Source organism: Neomonachus schauinslandi, chromosome 4, assembly GCF_002201575.2.
Source record: "Neomonachus schauinslandi chromosome 4, ASM220157v2, whole genome shotgun sequence".
Lineage (NCBI taxonomy): Eukaryota > Metazoa > Chordata > Mammalia > Carnivora > Phocidae > Neomonachus > Neomonachus schauinslandi.
The window spans coordinates 30,847,595-30,868,032 of NC_058406.1; the positions used below are offsets into that span (position 1 = coordinate 30,847,595).

General features: G+C 42.3%; 1 protein-coding gene across 3 annotated transcripts in view; it reads left to right on the plus strand.

Annotated features, from left to right (window-relative positions):
- NFYC (nuclear transcription factor Y subunit gamma) overlaps window positions 1–20,438 on the plus strand; it is a 67,476-nt gene that overhangs the window by 32,129 nt on the left and 14,909 nt on the right. For all 3 annotated transcript variants that reach the window (XM_021684239.2, XM_021684241.2, XM_044914490.1), the window contains exons 2-5: window positions 5,207–5,319; window positions 12,861–12,932; window positions 14,335–14,448; window positions 18,295–18,390. In XM_021684239.2, the coding sequence (XP_021539914.1) occupies window positions 5,215–5,319; window positions 12,861–12,932; window positions 14,335–14,448; window positions 18,295–18,390 (387 nt within the window). In that variant the 5' untranslated portion in view covers window positions 5,207–5,214. The remainder of the gene's footprint in view (window positions 1–5,206; window positions 5,320–12,860; window positions 12,933–14,334; window positions 14,449–18,294; window positions 18,391–20,438) is intronic.

Here is a 20,438-nt window from a genome sequence, read left to right on the forward strand (position 1 = left end):
AAGTCTAATATTAATAATGAATGAAATCTGGGAAATTGTATGCTGCATGTTTCTTTTTTTAAGATTGATGGATTTATTTTAGAGAGCACGAGCGGGAGGGGCAGAGGGAGAGGGAGGGAGACTCTCAAGCAGACTCCCTGCTGAGCGCGGAGCCTGGTACAGGGCTCTATATCTCACGACCCTGAGATCAGGGCCTGAGCTCAAACTAAGTGTCAGATGCTTAACTGACTGCACCACCCAGGCACCCCAAAAGTCACCTGTTTTTGTTGTTGTTGTGTTTGTTTAAAGTAGGCTCCATGCCCGGTGTGGAGCCCAGTGTGGGGCTTGAACTCATGACCCTGAGATCAAGACCTGAGCTGAGATCAAGAGTTGGATGCTTAACTGACTGAGCCATCCAGGTGCCCCTATGCTGCATGTTTCATGAGTGATCTAAAGCAATGCACTTGGTCTTAAGGCAGTTTTGTTGTCAACTGTATATAAATAGCTTTGTCCTGTGATAGAGATAGCAATTTAACATGGAATAAAAAGGATCGTAGGGGTGCCTGGCTCATTCATTCAGTTGAGCATCTGACTTTGGCTCAGGTCATGATCTCAGGATCCTAGGATCAAGCCCCAGCTTTGGGCTCTGGGCTCATCCGGGAGTCTGCTTTTCCCTTTCCCTCTGCCCCTCCCCCTGCTCATGCTGTCTCACTCTCTCTCAAAAAAAAAAAAAGGATCCTGAAGTATTAGTCTTTCTACTTTCAAATACATACCTTCTCGTTACCCTAGAAAATGGATCTGGCATATATTCCGTGGGATGTAGATGTTATGAATAGGCCATTTCTGTAGCAAAATTAACTTAGTTGCAATTAATGTATTTAATTACTAAAGTCAGAGTGGTAAGATTAACTAAGGTTGGTCTGTATTTTTTAGCTTATTGGGGTGTTTAGTGAGCAAAATTTGTTTGCTCATTAGTTTTCATTATTTTAATCCTGAGCCTCAGTCAGAAAATATTGAGAACACCAGTTTGTTTTCATAAAATCTTTTGCTTGAGGGACACCTGGGTGGCTCAGTTGGTTAAGCGTCTGCCTTCGGCTCAGGTCATGATCCCAGAATCCCGGGATCCTGGAATCGAGTCCCTCTTTGGGCTCCTTCTCAGCAGGAGCTTCTTTCTGCTTCTCACTCTGCTTGTGCTCTCCCTCTCTCTCTCTGACAAATAAACTCTTTTAAAAAAAAATCTTTTGCTTGATATTTGTTCTAATTTTTTTTTTAAGATTTTATTTATTTGACAGAGACACAGTCTCATTTTTAAAGCCCCATGTAATGACTCTGCTTTGAGGAAAACCTTTTTTTTTTTTTTTAAGATTGATTTATTTATTTGAGAGAGAGAGCTGGGCAAGGGGCAGAGGGAGAGGGTGAGAGAGAAGCCACAAGCACACTCCCCACTGAGCACAGAGACCAAAGCGGGGCTCCATCCCACAACCATGAGATCATGGCCTGGGCCACCCAGGCGCCCCAAGGAAAACCTTTTGAATAAAAGTAGTCAGTGTTTCTAGGAATTTTTAGTAACAATTTACATTCTTTCAAGAGGTATTAAAAGAATTACCTACTAATCATCTCTGTGCAGAGATGCTAGAAATCATGTTCCTCATGAGAAGATCTTCTGTTTCTGATGAGAATACCTTTGTTTTTGAAGACAGGAATTTATAAAAAGAGGTTTTTGGATGGAAAAATCATAAGGGCTATAACTCTAAATCCAGAGCTTAATTGGAACTTTGCAAATACAATTTAATATAAAGAAGAACACTCAGAGCTGTCCAGAGATGGAAAAGGGTACCTTACCAGTAAGCCAGTTTCCCAGAACCGGGGAGGGAGATGCTCAAATTGAAGCTGAATGACCACTTGGGATGGGATTGAGGGGGTTGGCTGAGGTTGGAATAGAGCTGTGAGCGTGTTTTTAGAGGGGTGAGCCTCGGTGGCTCTTGATATCTTTTTTTTAAGTCCTAAACTTTTATGATGCAATAAAATGCAAAGGACATTATTATTGACTTGCATATTTTGCCATTATCCATTTGTGATTTTCTAATGCAGATGGGCCTCTGAAGTTAGAAATTTAACCTTTTTTTTTTTTTTAAGATTTTATTTATTTATTTGACAGAGGGAGACACAGCGAGAGAGAGGGAACACAAGCAGGGGGAGTGGGAGAGGGAGAAGCAGGCTTCCCGCCGAGCAGGGAGCCCGATGCGGGGCTCGATCCCGGGACCCTGGGATCATGACCTGAGCCGAAGGCAGACACTTAACAACTGAGTCACCCAGGCGCCCCATAGAAATTTAACCTTTAATATATTTCTCACTTCCAGAAAGACTTGCTAACTTCTGTTTTGTACCTAACCCTCATTCCCAGCAGTGTGTGGCTCTGAGCCAGCCAGATTCATTCATGATCTGTTGACTGCACAGATGTTTGGGAACTGATCACAGCAGCACATCCTTAGTTGGGATAGCTCATAATTTAAAAGCAAGACTGTCCACAGACAAAATTTAAAGGTGCTTCTTGAAGTGTGAGCCTTTGTAATGTTTGTGGGAACAGATTAGAGGACAGCCGAAACTTGTTACCAACTTTCTAAAGCTAACTCAAACTGAACCCTATCCATCATTAGCAAGTATACAAAGATATCACATTGGCAGTGGTGTGGTGTGCATCTTCTTTCACTGTAGCAGTTTGTGTGGCAAATTTTGCTAAGATCAGGCCTTTCCGAGGAGCCATACAATAAAAGGTTAGATTCTTTTTTTTAAGATTTTATTTATTTATTTATTTGAGAGAGAGAGAGTGAGAGAGAGCGCAAGAGGGGGTAGGGTTAGAGGGAGAAGCAGACTCCCTGCCGAGCAGGGAGCCCGATGTGGGACTCGATCCCGGGACTCTGGGATCATGACCTGAGCCGAAGGCAGTTGCTTAACCAACTGAGCCACCCAGGCGCCCAAGGTTAGATTCTTTTTTAAGTTTTTGATATTTATTTTTATTTCTAGAAAGATTTTTTGTTTGCTCCATTTTGAAAGGTTAGAGTCTAGGGCCACCTGGGTGGCTCAGTTGGTTAACTGTCTACCTTCAGCTCAGGTCACGATCCCTGAGTCCTGGGATTGAGCCCCGCATGGGCTCCCTGCTCAGGGGAGAGCCTCTACCACCCCCCCCCCCAGCTTGTGCTCTCTCTCTCTCAAATAAATAAATAAAATCTTTTAAAAAATAAAAGGTTAGAGTCTCTCTTCACTGTAATCAGTACCTTGTAAGATCTATTAAAAATAAACTTCTTTAGGTTGCTTAGATTTCTTTGATCTCAGTATATGTAAGAGAATAATGTATAGACCCTGTGCATACGGTGATGAATGAAAATGTCATGGGAGCTGAGCTGAGAGGACCATACTTGGTTATTGAGGACTGAAGATTTTATCTAGTCATTTCAACTGTGATTCAACACTCTTCACTTTAATTCCCTCCAGAACCTCCAAGATCATACTGCTTCCTAGTACTTAAGAGTTCCTGTTGATGTATAGGGCTGCTTGTTGGCCTCCAGCACCAGAAATTGGCTCCAAATCTTTTCCCATTACATCATCACCCACTAATGTCATTACACCAGAGTGAAATCTGCTTTGAAGATTGTACTCTTGTTTTCCTTCCATCTCTTTCCTCTCATCGTTTCCTTTAGAAGGAAAAAGAAAAAAAATTAGAGACCTCTTGGACAATCCCAGGCAAACATTTAAGGGGGAATCAAACATCCTCAGTCTAAACCTAGATTTATCAGTCTTCATTCCACTCTGCCGACGGAGAGTGATCTGCCCAGCATGTGTCCTTATGGAGTCTAGAAAGGAACACGTTTGGTCATGTGACACCTGACTTTGGTGCTTTTCTCTCAGCCCTTCAGAACTAGTTCTTAGTGATTTACATAGCTCTCTGCCAGCATCTTGTCACTGGCCTGTTAAACTTTTTAAAATAATTTCCCAGAATAGAAATTCTTAGGACATCACTAAGTTTCTTATTCTTTGTGTTTAATTAAACTGTTTCTTGCATTTAAGTATTTGCCAGATAAGCATTTAAGCCATCTGGAGTTTTTTACTTTCCCCTTGTAAATCTTATAAAACTTACAATATTACCTACAGTTAAAATTGATACAGGGATCCTTACTCATCTTCCCTCCCCCATCACAAAAGCAGTTGATTGCATGCAGGTTCTGACCCTCTTTTCTCTATCCTAAATTTCATTCCCCATTGTTTTTCAACCACCTTTAAAGCTTCCAGTTGATGGTGTGCTTTGGCTTTTTCCTAACAGAAAGGTTCAGGTAAGGAAAGAATTGGGAAGTAGTTTCAGTTCAGAGACTTGGTGCTACCCACTCAATTATTGGCCAAGGCTTTAGCACTTCTGTGCCCTCTGAGGCAGATTAGCTTGAGATTAGAAGAAATAATAACAGTAGCCTCTAAGAAATGGGACCACAATGTCTAAAACAAAAGAATAAAATGGGCTGTTAAGACTTGGGTTTACATTTCTGTACAGTATTAGTCTTTGGGACTCTTAATCTATCTGCTGCAGGCTATGGCGTGGAGTGTGAGAAACCATGGTGGGGGCGCCTGGGTGGCTCAGTTGGTTAAGCGACTGCCTTCGGCTCAGGTCATGATCCTGGAGTCCCGGGATCGAGTCCCGCATCGGGCTCCCTGCTCAGCAGGGAGTCTGCTTCTCCCTCTGACCCTCCCCCCTCTCATGCTCTCTCTCTCATTCTCTCTCTCAAATAAATAAATAAATAATCTTAAAAAAAAAAGTTTAAAAAAAAAAAAAAAGAAACCATGGTGAACTTGAAAAAAACATTGGAGGGAATGGCATTGAAAATTACCGACCAGACTAGGGCACCAGCCAATTCCCCTTTTTGTCTCCTCCTAAGATAAGACATTAAAAGGCCTTGATTCATACTAAGATTTCAGTTTGAATTTCTAGTAATTTTAGGTTTTCTAGTTAGAGCTCCTTGATAGTCTCTGTGGTATAAGTTGGATAGAAGGGGAAACTTTTTCCATATGTTTTTGCTAACATTTAAGTCTGTGTTAAAAAACCTCTTCAGCACAATTATATACCTTCTCAGATTGAAAAATTGAATTAGTGAAAACAGCCATAAGGAAAGATATAAATAACTTGAACAGAAAGTCTGTCTTTATTACTTCTAATGTATCTCATGTGTGTGTTTGTTTTCAGTTGTCAGAATGTCCACAGAAGGAGGATTTGGTGGTACTAGCAGCAGTGATGCCCAGCAAAGCCTGCAGTCCTTCTGGCCTCGTGTCATGGAAGAAATTCGGAATTTAACAGTGGTAAGAAAGAACGAGAAACTTGCAGAGTGTAAAGAGCTATGAGATGAATAACCCAGTACTTAGAGTAAAACATTTTTAATCTCAAACGCATAGGCATAGTTCATTCCTGACCTCTGGGTGGGAACATGAAAATATAATTCACCTTAGGTGAGGTGACTACAAGGATTTTTTTTTATATCTTAGTGGCTTTCCTGAGGCATGTGGGTAGATAGTGGATGCTTTGGCTCAGAGGTGGTAGCTTAATGTGAAGCGTATCTTTTAGAGAGGCAGAAGAGCACAACTCTCACCTTCCTTTAGTAGCTGTAGCTCATTTCTTAGTCCTGATTCAGTGGCCCTGCCAAATTTCTAGAATCTGGTAAACACTATTGGGCAATTTATTCAACAACAAATCTATTGTAAGCACGCACTCTTTCTGGGTGTTAAAAGATACACTTAGATCAGGGTTTCTCAGCAGCAGCTTTATGGGCATTTTAGGCTGGATAATTCTCTGTTGTGAGGAGCTGTCCTGTGCATCATAGGATGTTTAGCAGTATCTCTGGCCTCTACTCATTAGATGCTAGCAGCAATCCTCCTCCAGTTTTGACAACCAAAAATGTTTCTGGACATTGGCAGATGTCTCCTGGGGGCTAAAGTCATCTCATTGAGAACCACTGGCTTAGAAGAATCAAATATTACCCTGGCCCCTGCGGAGCTTACAATCTAGTAATTACAATCAGAGTTATTTATTCAGTGAATATTTATTAAATACTTACTGAATCAGACACAGTAATGAGTCTGAAGCAGTAAAAGGTCAAAGTGCTCTGGGATTACAGAGGACATAGTGCTTATTCCTCCCTGGTTGAGTTAGGGAGGCTTTAAGTAAAGGGGACATTTTTTTGGATCTTGAAATATGAGAAGCGTTCACCAGATGGAAAGGATAGGCAAGTATATCTTCAGCAGAGTATGGCATTCGTAAAGGCCCGGAGGCCCAGAGGGGAGGGCCTTATGTTTTGAGGACCAGCAAGAAGTTCAGAGTGGCTCGGGGTTACTATGTGGGTAGTACGATGGGGGTAGGAGTAGAGTGGTATGGCAGTGGTAGCAGGAGGTGTGATACATTAGAATTAGAAAATTTTCAGAGTGTAGTGTTAGTTCCTTAATGAAAAATGTTCCATTTGGTGTCATTTTAGCAAATACTGAAGGATCTCTCTGTTTCAGATGGGTCATTCCTGCCCTGAAGGCATTAAGCATCCTGGCAGAGGAGACACTGGACTCCTTCCTAATGTAGAACTAATTTTGCACTTTCTTAGAGCTAGTGGCCTTTAAACCTCAGACATACGAGGTCAGTTTATTTGTTTACTCAACAAATACTTACTATATACCTGCTGTGGCTGTGCTGGATACTGTGGATCCAGTAGTGAGCCCTACAGACAAGATCATTGCACTCACAGGACATGCATGCCTGTGGGGGAGGTAAACTGAAACAAGTAATGAGTAAATAAAATAAAATAACTTCTCATTATGGTAAATGCCCCCACTGACTTCAGGGATTAAAAAAAAAAAACAAAAACCAATCCAAGATTCATATTTTGATGTACTTGTGGGTCGCGTTTGTTTACATGGGGCATTTTCAGCAACTGAACTTGGCATGGCCTTTCTCAGAGTGGCTTGTGTTCACAGATGAATTTCCACTGAAAATTCATTGTTTCTTTTCTGTAGTGTAAAGGTGGTAGTTATCTATACTGTCTCAGATGTAAGAGAGAGGAGGAAAAGAAATGATTAAGTAGGGTGTTTTGTTCATATTTTAAGTGGGTAATCTCACAGTAAAGCTTATGAGGTTTTAGTGCAGGAGTCGGCCCCGTGTAAAGCTAGTGCCCTCCTGGGCTGTGGTGGGATTAGGCCCGTGCCGCAAGTCTGTACTCCAGCTTGAGCGTAGAAGCAAAAATCCAGGATCAGGCAAGTGGCCGGATAAACTCCGGAGATTCCAGCTCAGCACTTAACTTTTCTGTATTTTAAGTTTTGATTTTTTAAAAATTGTGGTAAAAAACATACAACAAAATGTACCATCTTAACAATTTTAATTAAAATGTATGCAGTTCTGTAGTGTCAAGTTTATTCACATTCTTATGAAAGCGATCTCCAGGACTTTTTCATCTTGCAGAACTGAAACTCAAACATAAGTGGGATCATACAATATTTGTCTTTTTGTGACGGGCTTATTTCACTTAGCATAATGTCTTGAAGGTTCATCTGTGTTGTAGCGTGTAACAGGATTTCTTTCCCTTCTGAAGCTGACTAGTATTCCGTATATACATGTGTGAACCACATTTTGTTTAGCCATTCATCCGGCAGTGGGTGTTTGGGTTGCTTCCCCCTCTTGACTGTAGTGAATGATGCTGTTAGGAATATGGGTCTTCAAATTCAAAGACTCGGCTTTGATTTTTATTTGACTTGGCTTAATGTTCAGGTTTGATTGCCAAAAAAGCAGATTGTGGTGTTAACCAACTTTTGTTATTTAGACAGCTAGCTAGTCCACCAGAGGTTCAAAGTGGATTACTTTGAGGGATTTAGTTTTGGTTCATGTTTATGAATGAAGAGAAAGACCAGCAAGGAGGGCAGTTGTCTTTAATGATTCTTCTGTTGATGACTGTAGTTTTCTCCCCTTGACAAAGACTCCTAGACCACTACCATGGGATCCCTTACATCAGACGCTTAGAACAAAGTTTGGCATTTAATAGGTGCACAGTAAATATTTGAATGAATCAGACTCCTCCATCTCAAATTTAGTGTGAAGCAACATCAGTGCCAAATTTGAGAATACAGTCTAGGCAAGTTGGGGTGTCTTTCCCTTTGTAAGACTCTTATTTTGCCCTCTGCCTGTGGCACATAAAGGCATCTGCTTCTCTGACTGCACCTCGGCCTGTGTAATGTGGCCAGACATTTTGCATTTAGACTGCGCCTTTCCGGAACTCAGCAGCACTTACAACCAGACTTCCTCAGATATGTTAGAGCCTCTTAGGTTGACATCTCAAAATCTCGAACAGATTTTTTTTTAAATTCATATGTTCTGACTGTCCAAACATAAAACTTTTGAGAATATTCATAAGGTGTTGTGGTCTCTAAGACTGGGACAAAGATTGTTTCAAAAACAAATTGAAGTTTGCTAGATGTCTATTTCATGACGTATTGGGAACTCTGGCCTCAATCATTTTGGTCTGAGCTTTGCAAAAGCAATTTATCTTTCATCTCCACTTGGCCATTATGTTCTTCTCACTCTTAAAAGCACTGTAATTGTCCATAAATTCAGGTGACGTTCAGCTGGGATTGAAGTTGGTTAAAAATCATACCAAAATGATTGTACGCTAGGATGATTGTGCAAAATACTGTATTCCTGCTCAGCAGGGCTCTGGGAACATTAACAGACTTCTTGGCATTGAGTTTTACTCCTCTGAAGACCTTTTGAAGGTGGGGAAGAAAAAGCTAACTTTGGTTTTTTGAGGGCAGATGGGGAGGCGACAACGCTAAATCTTGAAAAAAATCTCATCTACCCCTTATTCCTTCCATCCCTTTCAGCCTTCACTTAGCTGTAATTTGATGCCTAGGCCACTTTCTTTTAATTGCCAGGTACATCTTTTCATTCTTTGGTGCCTTCAGATTGGACAATGACATTTCTAACATTACAGTCAAACCAGATAACCATTTAAATAAAACCTTGGAAATGAAAGGTTGTGGACTGTTAGAAAATAGGTCTTGTGCTGTTTGAGCCCTTCCTGTAAGAGCAGTGCCGCCTAAAGGTTAGTCTGTATGAACCACACGGGGATCTTGTTTAGAATACAGATTCTGAGTTAGTACGTTTGGAGTGGAACCTGTGATTCTGCATTTCTTTTGCGTTTCCAGGTGATGTCATTGCTGGTCTAAGGACCTCACTTTGAGTAGCAAGGCTTTAACCCTCATTGTGGGTCATAGTCATCAGGGGAGTTTTCAAAACACATGGTGCCTGGACTCCACCCCTTAGAATTCCTGGTTCAGTTACTCTGGGTAGAGCCCAATCCTCTTGTTTTTCAAAAGCTCCCCAGGTGTTTCTAACAGGCAGTCAAGGTTGAGAATCACCACTTTGGAGAGGATTAGAATCTTGACTTTGCTGGTGGTCCTGACTGGGTAGGCCTGGAAAAGATTTCTCATCATTTGAAACTGCGGATATTCTTTAGTGCAGCCTGAGACCCATTGACTTTTCCTTGGCTCCAGATTCTCATTGAGTGAATTCAGACTTCTTGAAACTTGGCAGTTTCAGATGGCAGCATTTTTAATGTAGTTCTTTGGTTGTGGTCAGGAGCACGAGAATTTTCTGAGAGAATCTGTTCTTCCACCTTGCTGATATCACTCCCAAGAGTAGGGGGAAAAAAGTATGTGTCAGTTGTTCTTCCACTTGGATCAGCATCAGGAGAAGCTACATGGTATTCACATCAGTTGCATGGTTGCCAGTGACAAGGGGTCACTGAATTGAAAGGCAATTAAGTGGACCTCAACCTATGGCTGGTAAGAGTGCTGCCCTCTCCAGTAAGCTTGTCGTAAATCCTTACACGTGACTGGAAAGCTAGGATGAGATTATAGAAGACTAGGTTGTTGTCAGCGATAATGAACCACACATGCATATCTGAAGATTCATTTCACACACTGCCCCTTGGGATCTCAGGGTTTGGGGATCATGAGAAAGTTTCCCAAAAGGTTTTTGAGGGGGAGACTTAGAGCAGGGTTTTTTGGTAAGTTTCTGCCTCATTTTAGATCTCTCCAAGGTTGGGACCTTTTGTTGTTGGTTTTGATTGAAGAATAGTCTCATAGAAATTCTAAAGGCAATATTCTCTTTCAGGTTGGGGAAAGAGGTCGTCTTATCAGCTTTGGGCTTTGGTTAAGAAACTTTAGAGCCCAAGCACCTGCGTGGCTCAGTCGGTTAAGTGTCTGCCTTTAACTCAGGTCATGATCCCGGAGTCCCGGGATCGAGCCCCACATTAGGCTCCCTGCTCATCGGGGAGTCTGCTTCTCCCTCTGACCCACCCCTCTCTTGTGTTCTCTCTCAAATAAATAAAATCTTAAAAATCTTAAAATAGGGGCGCCTGGGTGGCTCACATGGTTAAGCGTCTGCCTTCGGCTCAGGTCATGATCCCAGGGTCCTGGGATCGAGCCCTGCATCGGGCTCCCTGCTCAGTGGGAAGCCTGCTTCTGCCTCTCTCCCTGCTCATGCTCTCTCTCTCCCTCTCTGTATCTCTGTATGTCAAATGAATAAATAAAATCTTTAAAAAAAAAAAAATCTTAAAATACATTGTTAAAAAAAATTCTACATATGAGTGAAATCATACAGTATTTGTCTTTCTCTGACTGACTTATTTAAAAAAAAAAAAAGAAGAAAAGGAATTTTAGAGCAGTCATGTGGAAATACATTAAATAACCAAGCCCAGTGAGAGTGCACGTGCAAGCAGGTTAGACCGTGTGGTCATAATCTTGTGCTGTGTGTGTATCATCCTGGGAGGCCTTCCAGAGGAATTATCCCCAGCATTCTCCTTGGCATTTCTGTTTCGCATCATCATTTTGTGTGATCTGCCACACAAGAAGGAAGACCAGTGATTGATTTCTGTGGTTAAATGTTTTTTTAAATCCCTTTAGGGTCTGGCCCCAGTCCAGCATCCTCTTACCCGCTGCTTCTCTCAGTACTAAGATCATACATTTAAAACTTAAATAGGCCATGTTTTTTGTGTTGCTGTACTTCTGCTTCTGTCTGAATGACATTCTCATACTTTTCCAACAAGCAAGTTTTGTAACATCCCTTAGACACAGTTCAGATGTCAGCCCTTCTGCGGAGCATTTGCCAGCTCCTCTCGTTCATTCCAACCCCTCCCCCTGCCCTGCCGGCAGGTTATTTCCTTTCTTGTCCCTGTGGGATTTTATACCCCCACCCTACTATAGCATAGGGGGTTATAATATTTTTCTATGGCAGTCTCTAACAATTAAACTATAATCTGTTCAAGGGTAAGAATAGATTTGCATCTTTTACACAGTAGCAGGTACCATACACTCACTTTTAGTTGAGTTGCATGAATGAGTCAATGAAAGAGGAGAAAAAAATAAGAACAGAAAGAATATAGCCTGCTGTCTTTTTTGGTGAGATTTTAATAATTTGGACTTGTAAAGCCCTGCCACTCCAGTGTTAGTTTTAGTAGAGACTTCATGGAAAATGTTTTACCTTCATGGAAAATGCTGGAAAGGGAAAAGATTAGGAAAAAAAAATGGTGTTGGAGGTTTGTAGAGGTGAGTGGTCCCATGCCGCTTGTTGGGTTTGTGAGGAGATACCTAGTGTTTTAGTGTGCCTTTTATCATAATAAAACTCTTCCTTCTGTAGTCATAAAAATGGATTCTGGGAAGGCTGGTGACCTTTTTCCAAAAGGCCCCACTGCCTTCTTTGACATATAGTTGAGGATTTCTGTTGGTTTTGGAAAAGAAAGTTCGCTTATGCACATTCATTATACTAAATCTCAAATAATAGCTGCTCCTTCCATAACGTGATGGTGCAAATTCCCAGGTGAGCACCTTGGGCTTGGTGAGTCACGTTTCAGACCACTTATAGAATCTGGCACTTAACACCTGGGCCCAGTAGGGGTTTCACTGATTTTAGCCAATCTCTGCCTTTGCACCCTTCTCTTCACTGCAGCTTTGAAACGCAGAATTGATTTTTATTTCTAGAATTACATCCATCACTGGGCATGTGTTTGAGTACCAGTAGTATCAAAATAAAAAAGGGCTTAAATCGCAAATAATTGAAGTAGTGCTGGTCAAAAAGCCCTTTCCTAAATCCTATCCACAGTAAAGTCATGTGGTTTCCTCCCAGCCCAGTCTTGTTTGTTAAAGAAAGAAGTGCCAGGGGCTGTTCCAAAAAGGCAGCTGATAAATTCATCCTTTTTCCCCCATACTCTTCGGCTCCCATCCCCACCTCCAGGCAAACTTCGGAGACAAGGCCTTTGCTGCTGTGACGGGAAAGGCCCTCCTCCCTGATTTCTGGTGTCATTGCAAAGGCCAGAAGTAGCCAGTGTCAGCCAGTACTGGCTGAAGACAGCTGTGGGTCACCGTGGTCGGGTGCTGGCAGCACCTTGCCCTTATAGTCCCAGAATAGAAGAAAGAACTGGCAACTTAAAGGAATTCCCCGAGGCAAAAATCTCATTTTAACCTGCATATTGCAGACTTGGTAAGCTTTGGTGGGAGTGGGGGTGTGGAGGAGACGCTCATAATGCACCTCTATATTGTGCCAGCAAAGAGTCTGATACCATTTGGGTCTGCTTTTCATGAGGGTGCTGTTAGATGGCATTGTAAGTTTATCCTGAAACCTTTCAATTGTTTGAAACTCTGCATGGGTTAAGAAGAATTTTGCTCCAGGACTTGGATTCTCTTCATTTAATCTGTACCTCCTCTCCTGCTGTATTTTTGGAAAGGAGAGACTAGGCCAGTCACAGTGTTTCATGGTGCCTGTCATGCCCTGCTGATTGTCCCCACATGTATGTCCCTCTTGTTACTCATTTCAGAAAGATTTCCGAGTACAGGAACTCCCACTGGCTCGTATTAAGAAGATTATGAAACTGGATGAAGACGTGAAGGTGAATTCATATTCGTTCTTATTATTCATATTGAAGCTATAATGGTGGGTAGGTTGTCGCTCATTTCTGCAGCGCTCAAAGTTTAAGCAGAATGAAAATATCGTTATTGTCTCTTGTTTTATTTGGTTCCTGTCTAAAATTGTTAAGTGAGCTGAAATTGAACAGTTTTAATTATTATATGGTGCTTCTCTGGAAATTAGGGATATCCTGTTTTCCAGATGTTGATAATATGCTGAGGGTTTGCTTTTTGAATCACCCATCCTTTTCACTGTGCAGGGTAGATGGTAAACACGAATCATCAAATCAGCAGGACAGTGCCATCTTCTCAATTAGCATCTCATTGCAGTCGCTAGTTGTCAATGTGAGCTCTAAGAAATGTTTGATAATGATACTGATCCCGTTCTAACTTTTCTGTCTGTGAGTTGTTTTATGTGACTTAACGCCCCAGAGAAGGTTTCCTTGCAGGCAGCTATTTCTGTATTCCTAGGAGCCCACCTCCCATTTCAACTCTTGGAGAGAGAGCAACGCTCTCTCCTTATCACTCAAAACTAAAGTCCCTTGTGATTGTATAGAAAACTAACAGTTCACAGTAATTTCCCCTTTTATTAGTTCTCCTTCCTTTTCATGGACACCCTGTGAGATTTGATAGGATAACAATTATTAGTGCCGTCATAAAGATATGGAAGTGACTCACCCAGAGTAGAAGAACCAAGATCCCAGTTCTTTTACCTCCTGCTTCCTTAACTCCAGACCTCTTCCCATGGCTCTGTCCTGCACAGACCACCTCACCAAAGGTTCAGAGCCTTGTTTGATCAAGAGCTTGAACTTTGAAGTCAGACATGGCAAGGCAGCTTACATTTCTTGAGCACTTACTAAATGCCAGGCCCTGTGCTGGGTGCTTTTACATGTATCGTTTGATTCCCACAGCAACACAGGAAGGTTGTCTTTTTTTTTCAGTATGTGAAAAATAAAGCCCAGAAGGATGGGAATAGGAAGCCTGAAATTCTATCTAAATCCATCAGTTCTCAAACTCATCATCTTTCCCCACATTGTCTCTCCTTGGATTAGAACCTAAACCCTGCCAATTACTGGCTCTGTGACCATGGGCAAGTCACTTCTCCTCTCCTAAACCCTAGTTTCTTTAAAATGTATTAGGAAAATAAGAAAGTGCATGGTAGGTCCTAGAAAAGTAAATGTTCTTCTCCCCTCTTCCTTTCTCCTACCTGCTACCTGCTTTGTCCCTACTTGTGGATTTATTTTACCTTGGGATCTCTTGAAGCTATCACCTTCTCATTTTTCAAACCTTGCCCCATTGTCCATGGCAGGACATGAGGGAAGGGACAAATGGATTGGTTTGAATGACATGCTGGTGATTGACAGGGAGGGCCTACGTCTGTTGCAGATGATCAGTGCAGAAGCCCCTGTGCTCTTTGCCAAGGCAGCCCAGATTTTTATCACAGAGTTGACTCTTCGAGCCTGGATCCACACAGAGGATAACAAGCGCCGGACTCTACAGGTAATAAAGATGCACAGGGGGAAACTGGGCAAGCAGCTGCCTTTGCCTTCACCCGCTTCTCTTGCGTGGTTTTGGGCCAAAGATCGTTCTTCCTTAGATTTCTGTCAAGTTGATGTGTGAAATTGGCATCTTCCTTCACTGTTGTGAGGCAGACCTACCCTATAGCCTTGACAGTATTTCCCCACCAAGAATCTCCTTGCCAATTGTTGTGGTTTTCACAGCTCAGTGACTGAACTCTTCACTTGGTGAGCCCTCATTATAAACAGGCTAAAGTGATACCATTCTATTTCCAGATGTAAACAATTTCTGGTTGGAAGCTTGAGAGACGCCAGGAAAGGATAGCCCCAGGAAGAATCCATCTCACCTACGTCATTTGCCTTTTTGTTCCTTGTCTGCCTTCCTGGGAATCCCTTCCTTCTTCTTTTTCATTTTTTTAAAAATTTTAATCCAGAAAAAAATCAACATTTATATGGTATGAAGACCCTTGGTCATTGGCTCTGGAGGCCTTTCTCTTAACAGCCAAGCCTTAGTTCTTGGAGGAAAGGTTTCCTAGACATAAGAGGAAGGGTGTGACAGAAGACACTGGCAATCTTTCAGTAACAAAGCCAGGAAAGTAAATTGTTTTCTCCTTTGTTTCCCTTACCTCCAAATCAAAGATGCATGCATATTTATTCTACAAATATTTATTGAACACCCACAATGTGCCAAGCGCTGTTCTGGGCTCTGGGGATTAACACACAAAACAGACCTAAACCCCCACCCTTGGGAAACCTATATTCTAGTGCAGCTAAACATGGCAAACTTACTTCATGCTGCTTTTTTTTTTTTTTAAAGATTTATTTATTTATTTATTTGAGAGAGAGAGAATGAGAGAGAGCACATGAGAGGGGGGAGGGTCAGAGGGAGAAGCAGACTCCCTGCCGAGCAGGGAGCCCGATGCGGGACTAGATCCAGGGACTCCGGGATCATGACCTGAGCCGAAGGCAGTCGCTTAACCAACTGAGCCACCCAGGCGCCCACTTTATGCTGCTTTGAAAGAAGCCTATGGCTCTAGAGAGATGCAGTTAAAGTTACCTTCAAAATCAATTCAGATTGAAAAATAAAATGAGCAAAACACTTGGACAGGCCCTTCAAAAAAGAAGATATCCTGGGTGGCTCAGTCGGTTAAGCATCTGACTTCAGCTCAGGTCATGATCTCAGGGTGCTGGGATAGAGCTCCACGTCGGGCTTCCTGCTCAGCGGAGAGTCTGCTGGAGATTCTCTTTCCCTTTTCCTCTGCCCCTCCCCCTGCTCATGTGTGTGCGCTCTCTCTCTCTCAAATAAATAAATAAAAAATGTAAAAAAAAAATCCAAATGACCAGTAAACATATGAATAGGTGTGCAACATCATTGTCCCCTGTGAAGTAGAAATAAAAACCACGTGACATTGGTTTACGCCCACTGGAATGGGACTGACAGTACCAAGTGTTGATGAGGAAATGGAGAGACTGAAACTCCTACAGTACTGCTGGGCAGAATGTGAAGTGGTACAGTCACTTGGGGAAACTATTTGGCACTTTCTAATAAGCTTAAACATATCCCTACTGGATGGCACGGCCATCCCACTCCTAGGTATATACCCCAAAGGGTGGACCTTCTTGTATAGGAATGTTCATAACAGCCTTATTTATAATAGCCAAAGACTGGAAACAACTCAAGTATCCACCAAGATGGGGATGTATAAATAAAAAGGATATGTTCATAAAATTGATTACTACTCAACAGCAACAACAACAAAAAACGATTGATCCATACAACATGGGTGAATCTGAAAAATTATGTTAAGCAAAAGAAGCCAGAGGAAAAAATTATATAGCCCATGATACCATACACTATCACCTTCTATGGTGATAGAAATCAGAGTAGTGGTTGCCTCAGATTCGGGGGAGGGCAATTGGTTGGAAAGGGAGAGAAGGACACTTTTTATAATCTTATCTGGGTGATAGCTACCTGGCTGCATATATTTATTAAAATTCATCAAGCTGTATCCTTAATATTTCTATGTTTTACTGAATATGAGTATTCAGTAAAATACCACTAGCATGAAGAAAGGCAAAATAAAATGTTAAAAAGACCAACTGAAGTATGTTTGTGTTTCCAAAAAACTGTAGAACACTTTGGTGTGTGTTTGGAGGTGCTTATTATTTGGTTCCCCACCCCTGCCGCCCCCCCATTTCCATCCGTAGATGAGCTGGTTAGGTAGCTTTGAGTAGGTGACATCATCAGGAATGTGATACTATATCGTACTGATCTTAAATGAGACCTGGCAGCCTTAAGATGTGCCCTGCTTCGGGTAGAGGGTTTATTATCAAGCTGGTGGTTGGCAAGAAGGGTACATTGGAGTTTTGCATTTCAGTGGCTTGGGGCCATCACAGAGACAAGGGGAGGAAAAAAACAGAAAATTTCCATCCCCTTTTATTTTGTCTGGTGAGTCACCTCTTTTAAGATGTGATATATAGAGATTGTTAGGGATTTCTGTTACCATGTTGACTTTCTCCCCCAACATTTTATTACGAAAACATTCAAACGTAAGCAAAGTTAATAGTGTTTATATACTCACCACCACACAGATCCTACTGTTAACAGTTTACTCACTTCATCCTCATATCTATCTGTCCCTCTGTCCATCAAGTCACCTATTTTTTTTTAAGTGGTTCCACACTGGGCCCCCAGTGCAGGGCCCAAACTCATGACCCCGAGATCCAGACTTGAGCTGAGATCAAGGATGCTTACTTGACTGAGCCACCCAGGCGCCCCGATCTATTTTTAAATGCATTTCAAAGTTTACTTTCCCCTAAAGACTTCAACACGCATATCATTCACTAGAGTTCACTATTTTTTCTTGTTTTTTTTTTTTGCTTTAAAATTTTCATACAGTGAAATTACATGAATCTTAAGGATACATAGTGTGTTTTTAATAGTTTTTAATTTTTAAAAAAATTTAATTTTATTATTTAAAGAAAGGGAGTATCACTCTTAGAATTCATTGGAACAGGGCTTGGTTTCAGTATCATGTAGTCAATTCTAGTAACAACTTCAGACTTCTGGTATTCAAATCACATTAAACAAGATTTAAACCATGGATTTAACATTGTGACTTTATTTATTAAAGATTTTATTTATTTATTTGACAGAGACACAGAGAGAGAGGGAACACAAGCAGGGGGAGTGGGAGAGGGAGAAGCAGGCTTCCCGCTGAGCAGAGAGCCCAATGCGGGGCTGGATCCCAGGACCCTGGGCCCATGACCTGAGTCAAAGGCAGACGCTTAACGACTGAGCCATCCAGGCGCCCCTAACATTGTGACTTTAAATTACAAAATACAAATCATAGCCTTGTGGGAACTTATATTCTATAGATCCAGTGACTTGGAAATACTGTAAAAAGTTATTCAATTAGGATTTCAGTAGAGATCCCCAAAGGTTATAAGATTGAATAATAGCCTAACCTTGCTAACCACACAGTGAACAGAAACCTGCCAGTTGAGGTTGCTAGCTGGAGGATGATAATTTAACAACTGTGGGGAGGACTTGGGGTAGGATCCGGCAGAGGTGGTAGTCATAATTGGAGACTCAAATACCCAGTTAGTAGAGCATGAACTACATGTATATCTTTGTCAGTGTCTGTCCATCAAGTCTGACGTGAAGTTTGTGAGTCTGGCTGTGCGTATTTCAGCTATAGCCTTAGCCGTGGTCACTGAGTTTGGCTTAGAGTCATTATCTTCTCTTGCTTGTGACATGGAGGGTGTAAAGCCAGGTGAACTAGTTTCTCCCCCGGCTAATTTTTCACCCTGCTTTTCTTTGTTACAGAGGAATGATATCGCCATGGCAATTACAAAATTTGATCAGTTTGACTTTCTCATCGATATTGTTCCAAGAGATGAACTGAAACCTCCAAAGCGTCAGGTGAGCTGGGAAGGCCTCGCTCCTGCTTCTGACCGAAGAGCACCTTGCATACTGGTGTCAGATATGCTCCTTTTCCTCTCTCAGCTCAAGTCATTTGTTATTCCTTTTGCTTTTCTTTCTCCAGACCAGATCCATCCTTAACATCTCCCTCTGTTACTCATTTATGGATACTTTTAACTCAGTGCCTCTGAGGTGGTATTTCAGTGAAAGTAGACAAAATGAGAAAGACAAGTTACAAACAGTAAAGTGAAGCTCTTTTCACGGTACCCGAGGGAGTCTCTCAGAGTTCTTAACCTGGGATGGGAGAACATTCCCAGCCAGGTACAGATTTTAGATTTTCAAGATTTAAAGAAACAGCTTCTCTATGTGCACAGTGGTGTTTGGAGTGAATGGACTTGGGTTTTCTCTTACTCTGGATTGCGGTTCTCTGTGTAGTGCTCGGGCTATACATTAGATCACCTGTTAGGGTTTAAAAAATACTAGCGTCTGGGTTTTACCCCACATCAGCTGAATCAGAATCTGAGGGGGAGGCCCAGGCCGTAGTACTTTTTAAAGCTTTTCAGATGTGTTTAATGTGCAGCCACATTTGAGAACCACCACTTAAACTGTTTCCTAAGCAATCACGGGAAAGAATCTGAATATCTGTCTTTGCCTCTCTTTTGCCTGCCCCTCTCCAAAGGTCACACTGATTTTTTTTTCAGCACCTTGGGTGCATCAAGCTCTTAATTGCAATTGTAATAGACCCTTTTCCTGTATAGCTCATTGTTCGAGGCACGCGGATTGCATGACTCAGTAGGTGTGGTTAGAGACACTTGGGGAATAGTGGCAGTGTCTGGCAGGAGCAAAGCTGTGCTTTGTTCTGCTTGCTTTATCTTGTTAATAAAATTTTAAGTGTTTTTAATGAGTTATTTCATAATATATTATCCTTAGAACAGAGTCATTCAGTGACAACCATTCTCCTATGCTGTCTCGCACTAATAACCAGTCAGGAAGTGTAGAAGTGGGCATCTTAAAGGACATCTGTAATCCTGACCCTGCCTGGGGGCCTTTGGATCAGCAGGCCCTCTGTTCCCTCCTTACTAGAGCAGGGCGCCTCACTGCGGCTCCGTTCTTTCTGGGCAGTCTTTGCTACTGTAAACATCCTTGACTGGAAGCTGTAAGGTGTTCAGAGGAGCTTTCAGTCGGATGTTTACAGCGGCAGGCTGCCACGGTCGTCCCCAGCTGCGCATCGCCTTTGAAACCATTGCAGGGTTGTGCCCATGGGCTCAGTTCCTCCTCTTGGTGTGTTTCCCTCCTCTCTGAGAAGTCCGTACAATGAGAACTTAGACCACTTCTCTTCCTCCAAAACAAATGCTACCACGCCCTTGCTCTCCTTTTTGGAATTTGTTTCAGAAGCTCCCTTTAAAAACAAGGTGGTGAGGGCGCCTGGGTGGCTCAGTTGGTTAAGCGACTGCCTTCGGCTCAGGTCATGATCCTGGAGTCCCGGGATCGAGTCCCGCATCAGGCTCCCTGCTCAGTGGGAAGCCTGCTTCTCCCTCTGACCCTCCCCCCTCTCATGCTCTCTCTCTCTCATTCTCTCTCTCAAATAAATAAATAAAATCTTTAAAAAAATAAATAAATAAAAACAAGGTGGTGAGCCCTGTGACAATCAGGCCTTGTGCTAACTCTTGCTCGTTCTCTGTGGGCTGTCTGCTGAACCAACTGGCTGGAGGGGAGGGTCATGTTCTGTCCCTTCCTCAGGTCCTCAGTGCCTGGCTCTCTCGGGGTGTCAGGCAGCTCCTAGTTCCATCCTAGCCTGACTCATAATGCTGTGATCCATCTCCTTTTAAAGTTTCTAGCTGAAACAGCTCCTTGCTGCCTGGATTCAGGTCTTTGTTAGGTGTTCAAACCATTGATTAGTGTCCTTTTGGGGACAGGTGCTGCCTGGCCTTTGAAAGGTTGAGATTGCTGAAAGCTGGCCTGAAATTCTAAGATAGCACTTTTAATCCTCTGTAGACATGAAGTTTTCTCCAGTTCCAAATTGGCTGGCACCTCCTTAAGTCCTCTAA